The 12,394-nt window shown below is 48.1% G+C and overlaps 1 protein-coding gene across 8 annotated transcripts in view; it reads left to right on the top strand.

The window, feature by feature from the left end:
• LOC120387624 (protein-arginine deiminase type-2-like) overlaps positions 1–6,594 on the top strand; it is a 175,345-nt gene extending 168,751 nt beyond the window's left edge. For all 8 annotated transcript variants that reach the window (XM_039508549.1, XM_039508555.1, XM_039508556.1 and 5 more), the window contains 3 exons: positions 2,610–2,695; positions 4,533–4,661; positions 5,970–6,594. In XM_039508549.1, coding sequence (XP_039364483.1) covers positions 2,610–2,695; positions 4,533–4,661; positions 5,970–6,203 — 449 coding nt within the window. In that variant the 3' untranslated portion in view covers positions 6,204–6,594. The remainder of the gene's footprint in view (positions 1–2,609; positions 2,696–4,532; positions 4,662–5,969) is intronic.
• Positions 6,595–12,394: the final 5,800 nt, after the last annotated feature.

The raw sequence follows: 12,394 nt of genomic DNA, 5'->3' as shown, positions 1-12,394 counted from the left end.
TGGTCCCAAAGAGAGGAGAAGATGAAGTCATTCGGTCCATCAAGTCAGACATCCTGCCTCAAGATGCATCAGTGGGAAAAGCCCACGATGCACCTGGCCAATTCATCAATTATCTCCGAGGGGGAGTTGGAAAGGAATTCTTTCCTGATTCCGGAAGCATGCTGGTTGTTGTCAGCAAGTATGCCGGTTGTTGTTTATCCTAAGTTATCCAGCCCCCGGAATTTGACTGTCTCTGACCCCTGCAGCAACCGATCCCACAAGATAACCACCTGCTGAGGGTGCAATTCACAAATCTCCCACTCAAGCCCTATTTTGAGAAGCTGAGTGGGACTTCGGTGATGCATATGGTTTGAGCTGGCCCTCTGCTTAGGGGTGAATTTCCCCCTGGGTGAAATGCCATTAAATCTCCAGATTACTGTGTAACATGGAGGCCTTGAGACAATGATATATGGACCCGTGAACAGTAGATATTTTAATGCTTCTGCTGACAGTTCTTGAAACTTGGGCCATAGTTTGCAAACTGCAGATGTTTTTTTGTCCAGCAGCTTTTCTCCCATATAGGGCCTGAAGTGCCTTGATTTATTTTGTGCCGGCTCTGCCAGGGACTTAATCTCTCATTGAAAATGAGGGAGATTACCGAGATGGTGCAGCTGTTGAATAATGCTCATGAGCAGTAAAGGCGCTAGATGGCTCATAACACACAAAGCCGCATTGACATTTCAGATTCTTTGGACTGAGCAGTTGGCTTGGACACTTTCTAATTAGGAGTTCTTCCCTTAGGATGAAATTCACGCTAGCGCCAGGGACAAGTGCACCACTTAAACTTTTCAACCCATCTCTGGTGCAGGCCTAGATACTGACACAGCTCCCATCACCATAGTTACTGAGACCTTCATCCTCACAACACCCATGCGAGGTAGAGAAGTACCATTAGCCATGTGGAGAAATTAAGGGCGACGTTCTCAAGATGAGCACAACTTTTAGGTGCCTCTGGTTTTGACGACACAGTTTTAGACCCTGCTCACCTAATTTTTCACAACTGTCAAGCTCCTACAGCCCCAGACAAAGTCTGCAGAAACCCTGGGTGCTCAGCATCCCTGAAAATGAGCCTCTCCAGCCGGGCACCCAAAATCGCTGGCCACGGTTGGGAACTTTGGCCTCGTGCAGGGCCGGTGCAAGGATGTTTTGCGCCCTAGGCAAAACTTCCACCTTGCACCCTCCCCCCCCCCAGTCCTGAGGCACCCCCCCCCCCCACCGGCGGCAGCTCCCTGCCTCCGCCCTGAGGCACCCCCTCACCTCCGCTCACCCCTGCTCCGCGCACAAGCACCCCGAGCACGCCATGGCTGCTTCACTTCTCCCGCCTCCCGGGCTTGTGGCGCCAATCAGCTTAGGCACCGCAAGGCTGAGAGGCGGGAGAAGTGAAGCAGCCATGGGGTGCTCGGGGAGGAGGCGGGGCAGGGGTGAGCTGGGGCAGGGAGTTCCCCTGCGTGCCACCCCCCCCCCCTTACTTGCTGCAGGCGGCCCTCCCTGTGCTCCCCTGCCCCAGCTCCTTCTGCCTAAATGCCGGCGGCGACCGGGACGGCCGAAGATCCGGCCGCCACGGTCGCTGCCGAAGAAAATTGCGCCCCCCAAATCCTAGCACCCTAGGCAATTGCCTAGGTCGCCTAAATGGTTGCACTGGCCCTGGCCTCGTGGGTTGTCTACACGGGGGGGAAGCCCAGAGCCACCACCATGCGCTAACTCCCACCTGAACACTTCGGAAATATATTAAGCTAAAGTGAACAAAGACACTCTTAGTGCAGAGCAAGAGTGTCCACACAGGGAGTAAATTCACAGTAGTTAATGCACTTTAAAGTCACACCCTATCTTACTCCACACTAACTTCCCTGTGTAGACAAGCCCTTGATGACTTGTCCCAGGTAACATAGTGAGGCAGTGACAAAGTGGTACCAGACGACAGAACCAGGAGCAACGGTCTCAAGTTGCAGAGGGGGAGGTTTAGGTTGGACATTAGGAAAAACTATTTCACTAGGAGGGTGGTGAAGCACTGGAATGGGTTCCCTAGGGAGGTGGTAGAATCTCCTTCCTTAGAGGTTTTTAAAGTCAGGCTTGACAAAGCCCTGGCTGGGATGGGGGATTGGTCCTGCTTTGGGCAGGGGGTTGGACTAGATGACCTCCTGAGGTCCGTTCCAACCCTGATATTCTATGAGAGCTAGAACTGACTCCCTATCTCCTGAGCTGCTGTGCAGTGCCTTGACCGCTGGACTTTCCATCCTGATTCCAGAAACCTCTGCTTATATCAACTGTTGTAAAACAGAAGGCACGGCTCATGTGTCACTATGGGCCTGCTCCAAACCCAGGGAAGTTGGGGGCTGGGAGGAGTTGTTCTGTTGACTTCAGGATCAGGCCCTGTGTCCTTTATAATTACTGATGGACCTGAAGTAAATTCCAAGTTCAAGGTGTTCTTATCCAGGGGGTTGGTTTGACTCAACTTTATTCATAATTTTAAATAGCTTGATCAAGGCCCCTGAAACCATCGTTCAATTATAGGGGCTTGCTTTGGCTCTCATTTCATTAATCGGATGGCTGATTTTGTTTTTTCTGTATAGGTTATTCTGGGACAGACACAAAACGGGTCACCATTAACAAGGTCCTGTCCAATGAGGTCATGGTGCAGGAGAACCAATACGTACAGGTAAATAGCTATCAAGGGCTGACCATGGGGCTGTGGCATGTGGAGGACATCCCAAAAGGCACTTAGGTGCTGCTGGAGGGCAAGGGGGAAAAGGGGAGGTGGTATTGTCCCACTGAGCAAATATGTGCCACAAGAAACATAGCTGGCAAGGTTGAGCTAGTGGAAGCACAGGGGATCATTGCAGGAGTTTGCAGAGGCGGCATTTTCATACCTTAGTGGAAGGACTGATGAAAGGAAACCTTCCTACTCTCTTGGCTGCAGGCAGTCACTGCGATGGGGTGAAATGGAATGTCCTGCAAAAGACAGGAGATCAGAATGGATGATTCATAGAATCATAGATTAGGGTTGGAAGGGACCTCAAGAGGTCATCTAGTCCAACCCCCTGCTCAAAGCAGGACCAACCCCAACTAAATCATCCCAGCCAGGGCTTTGTCAAGCTGGGCCTTAGAAACCTCTAAGGATGGAGAATCCACCACCTCCCTAGGTAACCCATTCCAGTGCTTCACCACCCTCCTAGTGAAATAGTTTTTCCTAATATCCAACCTACACCTCCCCCACCACAGCTTGAGACTATTGCTTATTGTTCTGTCATCTGGTACCACTGAGAACAGTCTAGATACATTATTTTTGGAACTCCCCTTCAGTAGTTGAAGGCTGCTATCAAATCCCCCCTCACTCTTCTCTTCTGCAGACTAAATAACCCCAGTTCCCTCAGCCTCTCCTCATAAGTCATGTGCTCCAGCCCCCTAATCATTTTCATTGCTCTCCGCTGGACTCTCTCCAATTTGTCCACATCCTTTCTACAGCGGGGGGCCCAAAACTGGATGCAGTACTCCAGATATGGCCTCCCCAGTGCTGAATAGAGGGGAACAATCACTTCCCTTGATCTGCTGGCAGTGCTCCTACTAATGCAGCCCAAATTTCCATTAGCCTTCTTGGCAACAAGGGCACACTGTTGACTCATAGATTCTAAAGCCAAAAGGGACCAACCATTATGATCATCTAGTCTGACCCATGTATAACACAGGCCAGAGGACTGCCCCAACATAATTCCTAGAGCAGATCTTTTAGAAGAACATCCAGTCTTGATTTTAAAATTGCACGTGATGGAGGATCCACCATGATTCTTGAAAACTTGTTCTAATGGTTAGTTACTCACACCATTAAAAATTGACACCTTATTTCCAGTCTGAATTTGTCTAGCTTCAACTTCCAGCCATTCGATTGGGTTATATCTTTTTCTACTAGATTGAAGAGCCCGTTATTAAATATTTGTTCCCCATTTAAGTACCCTGGTAGGTCAAGTCACCCCTTAACCTTCTCTTTGATAAGCTAAATTAATTGCGCTCCTTTAGTCTATCACTGTAAGACATGTTTTCTAATGCTTTAAGCATTCTTGTGGGTCTTCTCTGATGTAATGATCCCTTCTGGCCTTAAACGCCAGGGACAACGGAGTGAAATAAGCGAATCTTCCGGTCTCTAAGAGGGACCTGGGTGATAAGTCTCCAGGCTCTTTTGGGGTCTCCCTACCTGCTTCGAGAGTTGGGGACAAAGATAAATGTGGCGATCCTGTGTGCCAGCTGTCTGGAAGTTTTCACACTGCCTCATTCCTTGAATTTCTCGTGGGGATCTTGCACTGCTAAGGCAACTGCACCTTAATTGTGCTCGAGAAGCAAGCCGATTTCAGTGGAAGTTGAGGTCATCTAGTCCATCCCTCTGCACCGAGGCAGGACCAAGTACACCTAGACCATCCCATACTGCAGTTCCACTTGTTGAACTGACTTGTGCTTGTCCGTATTAACCCTCTGATTATCCTTCTTCTCTTCCCCCACCCCAGCGCTGCATTGACTGGAACAGAGACATCCTCAAGAAAGAGCTGGGGCTGACTGAAAAAGACATCATAGACCTCCCAGCGCTCTTCAAGATAGACAAGATGGGCAAAGCCATGGCATACTTCCCCAACATGGTGAGAGAGGCCCGTCCCCTGGGACCGGTTGGCTCAGTGCCCCACCCATTCTGTTTCAATGTGCATAGGGCACCTGTCATGGTCGCTGCAGGTGCACAGGCAATATCAATTCCACGATCTGTGCAAAATGTCCACAGACGACACTGAAATGAACTAGCAAACCCAAACGACCCTTCTCCTGAGAACAAATCCTAGGTCCAATGTTTTCTAAAAGACTCCCTGGTTTCTGGGTGGCCAATTTGGGACTCTGTGGGTCTCATTTTCAGAACTGCTGAGTACCTGCTGCTCCCACTGACTTCATTAGGAATCATGGATGCTCAGCCGTTCTGAAAATGGAGCCCAAGGCATCTCCTGTCGGTCACCCAACAGTTAGTGATTTTTTTATTTTTTAATTTAGACCTAAATAGACTGACCTGGACCCTTGCCCACATGATCAGCAAACATAGGGTCTTGCAGAGCAAGGACAGGGAAGGAAAATCTCAGAGTTAAGAGCCCCCTGTTCTGAACACGTTAGCCTTAAACTCTGATTTTCAAACCCAACTTGAGTAGGCCAGCTGATCAACTGTCAGAGTGAAGCGCAAAGGAAGGGACAGAGTAAAAGATACCATATCTGTGACCTGAACCAGAAAGTGCTAGGTCAATACTACTGTATGTCTGGTTGGAAATTTTCCGATGGAAATTTTTAAAAATCAGAATTAAAAAATGGTCCACCAATTTGCTGAAACCGAAACTGTTTGTAGGAATGTAACAGTTTCTACTCAACTTTCATTGGGAAATGTTTCTCGTGTCAGAATGGAATTTCTGGTCAAAACCAGAGAGACAGCCGCTTTACCAACTGGTTAGAACAGGGACTTTTCCCACATCCAGGTGAGTGCCATAGCCACCAGGCTATTCTGGTCTCTTCTGGTTTTTTTTGAAAACCACTTCAAAAGGTCACAGTTTCATCCTGACCCTGAACAGGAGAAAATTTTAAATCATAAACATTTTTGCAGGATGGGAAAACCGTTTCCCGCCCGTCTATCATCAGCACCTTGCTTTGCACCCAGAGGCCAATAGAAAGCAATGCAGTCTCCAAAGCACATGAGTAATGTGCTCCATGGATGTTTGTTTTGACCTGTAAGTTCCTCAGGGAAGTCATGGATGGACAGCAAGACGTCAGTTTTACCTTTGCTTCCTACCTCAGTTACTAGCCTTTTTCATTCTATATGTTAAGATGACATTTCAATCAAAACACATTCAAAACCCCACACATGCCTTGGCATTGGCTCCCCTGAAATGCAACCCTTGATCTCCTCCCTCATTGCACAGGTGAACATGATTGTCCTATGTCGAGACCTGGGAATCCCAAAGCCGTTCGGGCCAATCATCGAGGGAGATTGCTGCTTGGAAGCACATGTCCGCTCTCTGCTGGAGCCACTCGGGCTGATGTGCAGCTTCATCGATGACATTTCCTCCTACCATAAGATGCTGGGAGAGGTCCACTGCGGCACCAATGTCCATCGCAAGCCCTTCTCCTTCAAGTGGTGGCATGTGATTCCCTAGCTGCCAAGCAGGGTGAGATTCCTGCAGTCGAAGCTCACTTGGACATGGCTTTTTTTGTTGGTTGGTTGTTTGCTTGAGGTTGGTCAAGTTAATCGCTAGAACTTTGGTATAGAGTCTCGGTGCCTTGCTTTGGTGGTTGTGTGTGTGTGATGTGTTTCACCCATTGGGTGGGAAGGTCCTCCAGCCACACGCCATTCTAGTTTGCATGCTGCAGGTCCCAACCCATTCCATCCTTGGTTTTTTCAAGCTCTTGGAGGTTATGGCAGCTGGAGGTTGAACTGATCAGGGGCATTATACCAAAAAAATATTTATAGAAACTATGGTAGCAAAAGCCATCTTCTGCTGAGTTCTGATGGAAATGATTTGTAATCATGATAATAAAATGGAAAAAGTGTGGAAATCTCTTGGTCTTGTCTTTAAATATGCACATCCTGGCTGCACTAGTTCTCTGCATTGCACAGCTCAAGTTGTGGTCTCTTCATTAGAGACACAAACCAAGACTTCTGCTACCGAAAGGTGCAAGTGCTGATCTAACTGGTATATTTCAGAGCACACAAACAGAGACGTGAGATAAAAACATAAAATGCTCTTGTTGGGAGGTTGCAATGTAACACGACTTTATTCCTGAGAATTCCGCATGCTAACACACAAGAATGCAAAAAACAGAGAAAGACAAAGCAGGCTGCTCCCTACAGCAGTGAGGCACGACTCATCCCGCCTTACTGTAGGCTGGCTAGCTGCAGAATGACTGCTGCTAGACCCAGCTCGCATACTTCCCCACAGAGCCCCCTAGCAAGGAGGACCAGGTACCCCTCCCTCCACTCTTAAAGTGATACCTTGCAATTCCAACGCAGTCCACAATACACCACACTAATCATCACGTCTGTGAATTTGGAAAGCAAGGTGTAAAGGGAAGAGGAGTTAAAGGATGAAAGGAATATAAATTCTTTTATAATCTGGCAATGGAATGTTACTTTTATTTAAACTTTAAACTGCCAGGGAACACATTAATACACAGAAAACAGGTTTGCTGCTGGCATTCAGCAATATTCTTATGTCTGCGAAGGATGCTTAGGGCAAATGAGTTGATCTGTTTCCAGTTAAGGCTATAAGGAGTTCTGGCACAGCAGTTAACCAATAACCATTTATTTCAAAAGTCTCATTTCTTCCCTTTCTTGTTCCATGTACTCCAAGACATTGTTTTATTGGGTTTGAAAGTCTCACATCTGCTGCTGAAAGTTAAGCATCAGTGGCCAAACTTATTCACGGAAGTCACTGGAATCACAGCAGGGGTGAATAGGGTCTGGTTTTGTTCCAAAAGCAAAGTTTTGTTTATAAGCTTTCCTATGTGGAACCACCTCCCTCAAGGGCACCGCGGTCCCTCCTATTCTCTGTCTATGGCACATCATAGTTTAGTCTCCTGTGGCCTGTGATACTTTGGTCTGATTTTGGTTGTTGGGTTCACTCAGATGCTGGGGGGTGTTGGTGGCCTATGATCTACAGGAGGCGAGTAGATGATCTGATGGTCCTTTCTGGATTTAAATTCTATGGCTTTACGTCTAAGTGGACAACGTAGGGATTACCTCCATGAGCCAAACAGGACATTCCTGCATGGAAGACAAGCTTTGTTTACTCTCTGGAGTCAGAGTTCAGCCCATGTGATGTGAACCCTCGATTAAGAGGAATGGCTTGTCCATGTATAAGGCAATCAAGCTGCCAGACTTGGACTGGACGTCAGACCAAAAGCTCTTGAGTCTCACACCTAACCCTAACCCTGCTACTGTCGTATTGTTTTCAGCATTGTTTGGTAGTATTTTTGTCTAGTCTACTTTTAAATCCCATGAGACGTGGTTTCCATAATTTTCCTTGGGAGATTATTCCATAGATCTCACCGTGACGGGTTCCCCTCAGGTGGCACCTGGAACTGGGGTATCACTGAGCCCCCTGACCCACCAGCCTGGGCTTCCTCTCACACTCTGCTGCTGTGACAAGCTGCAAAGCCCTCCCAGCCTGTACTTCCACCAGCATTCACCCAGGTAGGGACACACCCAGCTGCAGTCACATGGGGGCTCTCCGACCACCAGCCTCCCAGCCTAGGACCCCAGAGCAGAACCATCCTGCCCTGGTCAAATCTGGCCAGTATATGGGTTTAATCCCAGTCTGCCTCTCCCTCAGTGTGTGCATGGTCCTCGTCACTTGTGGTAACCCAAGCTGATATTTTCCCCAGACACCTTAGTCAAATGCACACGGGTTTGGGTTAAAACATAAAATATTTATTCATTATAAAAAGATAGATTTTAAGTGATTATAAGTGATAGCAAACAGATCAAAGCAGATTACCTAGTAAATAAACAAACCCACAAACTGACTTTAACACACTAGACAGGTAGGATATGAATTAGCAAATTCCCACCCTGAGTGATAAACAGGCTGGCACATTCTTAAGGCCCAAACTGCCTTGGCTTTGCAGCTTGGGTTTCCCAGGTTTTCATACACAGGTTAGCAATCCCTTAGCCCGGGACCATCACTTCCTCCCTGTTCAGTCTTTGTTCCTCAGCTGTTTCCAGGTGTGGCGTTATAGGGAGAGGGAGGACCGCCCATGATGTCATTTCCCCCCTTTTATATCTTCTTCCCACTCACTGCAAAGTTCTTTTGCTGTGACCTGGGTCAAACAGTTCCCATTGTGCAGACGTTTCTATTGTACACAGTTCCTGGGGTATTCTGTGCGCACCTTGGAGTGTATATTAGATAATGCCTTTTCGTGCTTGAAATGTTACTTTTCTATGAGGTTAGATTTCACTATTGAAAACTCTTCCTTTTCTCTCCCCATACTATGCTCTGTCCATCTCTTCAACCAGCATTTCTGCAGGTTTGAGTCCATAATGTGTCTAAAATGCAGATTTTTGGGACCTCATTTTCCACTGCCTTGCACCTCGGGCAGTCATCCACATTGATCCAAAGTGGGTAGAAAACTCTACCTTTCTGATTTGGTAGCACTTCCCACTGGTGTAAAAGATGCGTCGTGAAGAATCTGGACTCTATAATAGAGGATGCATAACACATGCAAACTGACGTATCGGCTGATTTCTCTGAAGCGCTAAGCACAGTCCCCAAAATTAGATCTATGTCCTCTGAGGATCCCAGAGTTCAAATGCAAACGTTATTGCTTCTAATATTTTATTGTGAGTTCAGCAACCTGCAACACAAAAAATAAAGCCGGAGGTGAGAACACGCCCTCCTCTGATCTATGGGCAGGCTTCAGTTACAAGCCAGCCAAGGCGGCAGAGTGGCCAGTGGAAGATTAGAGGAGTGAGACAAGCAATGATCACACACGAGACTATAAAAAGCAACACAGACTATTAGATGACACAGGGTTCCTTCAGTGGGGGCAAGGTCCCAAAAAAGACCTCTTGTAAATGGCAGGATGCATTTGAACAAGAGACTGCTCGGCCCTTTCAAGGCTAGAGGCAGAACAAGAGGAGCGCAAAGGATGAAAGGCTAGAAGCGCCATGAAAAGAGTCAGACGGCCACTCCCTGCTCCCCTCCCCTCCGAAATCCCAGTCATTGGGAGATTGTTTGGGGATTAGCATGTAGACAGGAGACAGCGTTAGATAGCTGTCTGTGGGGATATTGTGAAAGCCGACCTCCCAGAACCAAATCCTTCTCTTGTGTAAATGAGCTGCTGTAGCCGCAATGTCTTTGGCTTACATTTGATCGTCCTGTGTAGATGGGACCCACTTCCGTCAGCAACATGCAAGCTGATGCCTCAGTCAGACCCAAGCAGCCAGTTGTATACCATTTCTTATACACCGTGAGACCCCGAGACAAGTACCTTCCCTGCTCTGTGCCTGTGTCCCCATTTGAAAATTGGAAATAAGGCATGCCTAGGGGTGTAGTGAGGCTTGCCTCACCAGTGGTTGTAAAGTGCTTTGAGATCCATGGATAGAAGGCACAATGGACCCAATCCTGTGAAGGGCTGAGTGCCCCCAACTCCCCACGCCTTTAGTCGCTTGACATCTTTCAGGAACAAGTCCCCATGTTGCCAATTACGTACTAACACAGCAGGAGATTCTCCTACTAGCCACAGAAACCAGGAACCAGTCCTCTTTTTAGCACAGTGGCTGGAGGCAGAGCAAGAGGGCAGTTAACAACAATGGCACATGGCTGACCCGCCAGAAGCAGCAGCTGGAGTTGGACTAGGGCTCCAGCCAACCAAGCTGGTGACCCATAAGTCGCTTGCTTGGTGGGAGGAAGTTAAATTGAACAGCTTTTAGCTGTGTTCCTATGGAAGATGTTTACAGCATTAATTTGTTGGGGGCAGATTGTTCCCTATGCAGAAATAATCTGAGTTGGGGCTGGAGACCCCATGAGGTTCCCTGGCATCACAGGAAGAAGTTACCTCTCTGTGGAACTAGCAGGGAATTTGATCTCCTGTAGCCCAACAGCTCCACTAGAGTCCTTTGCTTCCATGCTGGCATCCAGAATTCCCAGACAAGAGGCCCCAATCATAAAAGCAGAGGGTGCCTAAGTTACTGCTGGCCCCAGTTCTATGCCCTATTCTGCCACTGATTCCCTCTGTAACTTTGGGCAAATCAATCCGTGCCTCAGTTTCCCCAGCCAGGTGACTAGCTCTCATCGAGGTGGGGAAGTGCCTTGAGAGGCTCAAGAAAAGGCACTATTTGCATGTGCAAAGCATTCTCAGCCTACTGGACTGAGCCCCCAGCAAGGATATCGGGTTAGAAAAAGAGCCGGAGCGAGGTGCTGTGTGACGGGAGACGGCTGCAGTCCCCATAAAGCCGGGGCATCCACTAAGACCGTGTCACCACTGATGCTAATACCACCGCCACCCTGGCCCAAGATTAAATTCAGTCCCAAGTGGCTCAAAAGATAATAAGTGGCTCGTAGGGGGCGAGACTCCCAGTAAGGACGAGCCAGCCAGCCAGCTGCCAAGGAGGGCCAGCTGATGACATCGCCATCTGTTCTGAGAATCTGCCAGCTGGAGGAATGGAGAGTGGAGGCTGGAGAAAGAGAGATGGTAAAACTGGTGAGCTCCAAACCTGCCTGGCTTTGTTGTGATGCAGGATAGGGTTACCGGCCTGCTACAGGGTTTAGAACTCGCAGCAGCTGAAGTGCCTCCGACTCTGTGAAATGCAACCCAAGCGAGGGGGTGCTGCATGCCCTCTCGCTCCAAATGCCATCACCCCTCTAGTGGGTGGGCCCAGTTGGGCATGCCGGTTGCCCTCGTCCACCTGTCCTGGAAGATGGAGTCCACAGCTGAAGGAAGCTTTAGTCAGACATTTAGTCAGACATCCAAATGAAGGGTCTAATTATGCTCCTCAATTTGTGTGAAATGTTTTTGGAGGTCTTCAGCCAAAGCAAACAGGAGAAATAGCTGCCCTGTGATGCAATGGCCATGCTGATTAGATGAGGACATCCACTTAATGAGCCCAGGTCAAATTTCCACTGTGTTTAGTAACAAGTGGCAGTAACAGATACGTATACATTTTTAACACCACAATTATTAGATTTTCCATCAGCGATGAATGCAGAGGAAGATCAGCTGCTAAGACTTCTCTCAGCCAAATAAATTCCTGAGTCTTTTGACGCTCTTCGGTGTCATCTCCGAGCAGAGAAATCAAATGGATTCTTTCTATAAGTTCAAGTCTTGGCATTGTTCTCCAACGCGGAGTTCACCGCTGAGCATGCCACAGGATTTCTCCGTTCTGCTTGTAAGCTACAGTGGGCATATGACACCCCAGCTCTGATTCTCTCCTCCTTTCCTCAGTGGTGTAAATCAGGAGTAACTCCATTTTCTTCTATGGTGTTGCACCAGTGTGAGGAATGATTGTTTATTTGTCTGACAGCAGCATCTGCGGGACACCATCCAAAATCGGGGGCCCGCATTGTGCTAGGCACTGTCTGCGCCCATGGTAAAAGACAGTCCCTGCCCTGAAAGACAGCCATAAGATGGAAGAAAGGACGTGTTAGCTCTCATTTACCCAAGAGATTAGCCAAAATTCAGGGGCTTAGCGTGGTGTTCTGCTTAGGAGGGAAAAACGGATGAGGGAGTCAGGTATTTCTTGGCTGCATCCCTGTTTATTTACAAAGAACATACAAAGCCCTGTTTCCCTGAACACAGGAGGACTCAAACAGCAGGCGACAGTTTCTTTGCTCACAGTACCAAGCCGCTT

This window comes from Mauremys reevesii, linkage group 21 (genome assembly GCF_016161935.1).
Source record: "Mauremys reevesii isolate NIE-2019 linkage group 21, ASM1616193v1, whole genome shotgun sequence".
Lineage (NCBI taxonomy): Eukaryota > Metazoa > Chordata > Testudines > Geoemydidae > Mauremys > Mauremys reevesii.
This window is presented reverse-complemented; position numbering and strand designations above follow the sequence as displayed.